Here is a 4,142-nt window from a genome sequence, read left to right as displayed (position 1 = left end):
CCCCCCTCCGGCTGCCTCTGTTTAGGGGGAGGGACCGGTACCTTTTAATCTCCAGGAGAAATCCCATCGCACGGTGGCACCTGCTCAACCAAGAGCCCTCCACTTCTCATCCCCTTCCCTGGTCCTGGTGATGGTCTCCCACCTGCAGTAAGGTGGGGGGTTCTGCTTTCCGGGGTACATGCCTTTTTTCTCAAAGTACTCGGAAGTTATGAGAACTTGGGATACAGATAATCATTGGAGAAATCAAAAGCAAACGCGAAGAAACCCAAACACTCCCCCGCTCCAAAAAATATCCCGTCAACCAACCAACCACCGACCAACCAACAAAAAAGTCCTTCAAACCAAACTCCATCTCTTTCTCTAAAATCCATGATTAAAACCTGGTACAAACAGGTGAATATAGATATATATATATATATTTAGTAGATGTAGTATTGTTTTTTTTTTCTCCTCTCTCTTTCTCATTATACAGCAAACATTGCAAATATAGAAATTTTCTCTGTACAATTAACGACTTCGGTTTACAATGCAATGTGTGGTAAAACCTCTTCGTGAGTGAAAATGTGAACGGGCCTTCAACCGGGTAAAAGTCTAAACTGGAAGACTCCGTTTGCAAAAACAGCCCAAAGGATGGATCTCCTCCTGGTCTCTTTTTGGTTTTTGTCGCTGTTTTTGTTGCTGTTGATTTTGGAAGGGAAGGAAGGAAGAACACAAACTGTTCACAAAGAATCCACAAAATCACGGAATAGGGACTCATGCAATGCAATATTGGGAAACGCCAGACCTCAGCTCTCTGCCCGCTCGCTCTTTTTATATTCAATTTTTTCTTTTTTTCTTATTTTTTTAAAAAAATCAAAATGAAACAAAACTTTTTTTTTTTCCACTCCACAGTTTGTTTGTTTTGTAAAGTTTGTGTTCAAATTTGGTGTGTGCCTCACCAATGTGAGGACATTTTAATATCTTGCTTTATATATTATATAGAATATTTATAGATTTTTCATAATTTGTTCTTGCTTTTATTTTTATTGATTCTTTTTTTATTTTATTTTATTTCATTTCAAAGACAGTCTGAATAAAAATAGCTGCTGCGGATTTCTTTTGGTCCAGTTAGTGCGTTAAGTCACGAGTTGCGTGAGGACTCAGGACTTTTGCTGGGCAGAGACACCCTTCCAGTAGTCCAAGATGTCGTGAAGATCCTCGTCTTTGGCAAACTGGACCTTTTTGCGTAGGGCATGGCCGGCTGCCATATACTCCTCCTCGTCTTTGTGCCGCTTGCGGTTGAGTTTGAAGCGCTCCCAGATGCTGTGCGATGGTTTGCAGGTATACTCTGGGCTGGAGGTGTAGCTCAGGTTGTGATATTGAGGCGAGAGCTGGGAATAGGCCAGGTCTCTGGGGCGAGGACGGGTCAGAGGCTCCAGGATGGAGGGCTTTCGCCCTGCCATGCTGTCGTGCTGCTCCCCTTGGTGCGAGCCGGGGTACGAGTGCCGGTGTTCGCTGTACTGACGGATCTTCTCCGCCTCTGCCCGCAGGATGGCCGCAGCCGGTGTCACAGTGAGGATGGTGTCGGTGGTGGGGGATGTCTTCTCGATGTATTTGGCTTCTGATTTGTGGCCCGATCCCTCAGAGCGGTAGGACCTGGGGCTCCGTATGGAGCCACTGGAAGAGGTGCTGGAGCGTTTGGGGGCTGCCTCCATGCTGTGGTGTCGCTGGAGAGGGTGGTTGTAGCTTTCCTTGTAGATGGGGGAGAGGAATCCATGCTTGCTGGGGATCTGCTCTGATAAGAGCACCAGCTGAGGCTCCATTGTGGAAACCGCGCCCGATTTCACCCCTTGGAAAGAGGTGGACTCAGATTTCAAGGCATCGATGCAGTTGTTGATGATCTGGTTTACCTTGTCCACCTCCTTGGCAATGGTGGAGATCTCAGCCACAGAGCTCTGTGTGTCCGGTGGCAGGGAGAGCTCGCAGTCTCGCCTCTCGGGCTGCTCACCCGTCCTCACCTCCATGTAGTTGCCCTTGGTGGCCTTGGGGGTCTCGCTGCTGTCAATCAGCTTGTACTGCTCGACCTCGCCAGCAGAAGGCAGGTAGGGGATACGGGTCACCGTCTCCCCACCCAGCATCTGTCCCTGGGACAGCTGGGTGATGCTGGTGGTCTCCATTTCTGGCCCATATTTCAGCTCGATGATGGTCTTCTTCATGCTGCCGGCAGCCTTTTTGTGCTTCTCTTCCTGCTGGCGCCTCTTCCGGAGACAGTAATACACAACGCCCAGGACAATCACCATGCCAAAGAGACAGCCCAGGATTGTCATGATATAATGAGTGGCAGTGGAAGGGGTGGGCACCGGCTCCTTGCGGTTGGGTCTGGTGGGTGTGATGGTGACGCAGGTGTGGTTGTACTTGGAGTATTGGTGGACAGAGACCACGCAGTAAGTGTAATCTCTTTGTGCTACTAGGTTGCTCACGGTGATGTTCTCCTCCTTCTTCCTGAGCTTGGTGATCATGGAGGAGAAGCCGTTTTCAAACTGGGAGAGGATGTACATCTTGCTGAAGGGGTAGGGGATCTGCACGGTGAGGACGGCTGAGTTGTGGTTGAGGTGCTTCACCTGGATGTTGGGGCGCACCTCCGTTTCGCCGATGGGCGTGAAGAGGGAGAACTGCGGGGTCGTGCCGTCACCAGAGGAGCACTCCTCCTCAGAGCAGGGGCTTTCAGAGGGCGCCGTCGTCACCTGGTACCTGGGAGGGATAAAACGAGGGATCACAGTGTAGGAGCCGCCGGTGCAGAGGGAAGAGAGCATGCTCAGAGCATTGCGGTAGCCAGTCCGGCCTTGGCCTAACAAGTAGTAGCCCGTGTAGTCAGGTGGGGAGTCGCACTGCATCCGGTCATACGTGCGTGTCATGTTGGTGAAAGCCTCCAGCCATTGCAGGAAGCCGAGGAGCTCGCAGGAGCAGTAGAAGGGGTTACTGTAGAGTTCACAGACAGAGAGCTTGTTTAGGCCCCGAAAAGTGTTGCTGTCGAGTCTCTGGATCCTGTTCATGGACAGGTCAATGTTTACTATGTTGGGGCACTCCCAGAAGGCATTGGGGGTGACGGACTCGATGAGGTTGGCCTGGAGATAGAGGTACTCCAGCTTCCCCAGGCCCCGGAGGATGCCCTCGGTGAGATTCCTCAGTCGGTTGTAACCCAGCTGCAGCACCTGGAGGTTGAACTGTCCTGAAAAGGCACCGTCCTCGATGTAGGAGATCTCGTTCTTTGTCAGGTTGAGGTATGTCAGGTTGCCGAAGCGGCTGAGTGAGGCGTACTGCACACTCTTGATCTTGTTGTCGTTCAGCCGCAAGTCCACGATGGTGCTGTTGATTTGCTGGGGGATGGACTCGTAGGGGGGCTGGTTTTGGCTGCAGATGGCCAACCAGACAAAGCCCTTGTCCCCCTCGATGAGCCAGCAGTCTGCCCGCACCCCACCGGTGTGCAGGAGAGAGACGGCTGCCACGCACATGCAGAGGGCTGACGTCACGGCCCACCGGCGACCTGCCATCTGGAAGGGCGGCACGGAGAAGGGGTTCCTGGTCTGCCGGAAGCGGGGAGCAGGACGGGGGCCAGGAAGACCTGGGCTAGTGCTTCTTCGGCACCCTTCTCCTCATGGCTTGGAGACGGGGAGGAAGCGTCCGTGGAGAAAGTGGATCTCAGTGCCCACAGTACTCGGCAGCCACCGGCCGGGGGCTACTACCAAGGCCTGAGTGGCTGAGGCTGGTGCCACATCACCAGGTCTGTGGCATTTCAGGGAGGGAGTCATGAAGTTAGGTGCCTGTGCGGAGGAGTCCCTCAGGCTTAGAGACAAGCCTTCTTCTCATTTTTTATAGTACATCTCCTCGTTTTCTTTTTGCTGCCCATCATGACACTGGTCCCCATCTCCATGTGCCTCTGTGGGTCTGGCTGTCGCTGCTCAGTCCCTCGGCTCACCTGCTCAAAACAAAAGACAAGCACAAACTAAACACAAGGGAAAGACAGTGTTTAGAGGTGTTGGAGATGCATCCAACTACCCTCTTAAGGTGAGGCGCTTGCTTTCTGACTCTGGCTACCACCTTTCATGGAGTCTTTGGTTTATTTGGGTGCTGCAACCAGCAGCATTTGGCAGCATGAGGGAAGG

General features: G+C 52.2%; 1 protein-coding gene across 1 annotated transcript in view; it reads right to left on the bottom strand.

The window, feature by feature from the left end:
- The window catches only part of ELFN1 (extracellular leucine-rich repeat and fibronectin type III domain containing 1), a 9,445-nt gene extending 5,915 nt beyond the window's left edge, over nucleotides 1-3,530 (bottom strand). The window contains exon 1 of the mRNA XM_010293854.1: nucleotides 427-3,530. Coding sequence (XP_010292156.1) covers nucleotides 1,140-3,530 — 2,391 coding nt within the window. The 3' untranslated portion in view covers nucleotides 427-1,139. The remainder of the gene's footprint in view (nucleotides 1-426) is intronic.
- Nucleotides 3,531-4,142: the final 612 nt, after the last annotated feature.

Source organism: Phaethon lepturus, unplaced genomic scaffold (genome assembly GCF_000687285.1).
Source record: "Phaethon lepturus isolate BGI_N335 unplaced genomic scaffold, ASM68728v1 scaffold4329, whole genome shotgun sequence".
Classification (NCBI taxonomy): Eukaryota; Metazoa; Chordata; class Aves; order Phaethontiformes; family Phaethontidae; genus Phaethon; species Phaethon lepturus.
This window is presented reverse-complemented; position numbering and strand designations above follow the sequence as displayed.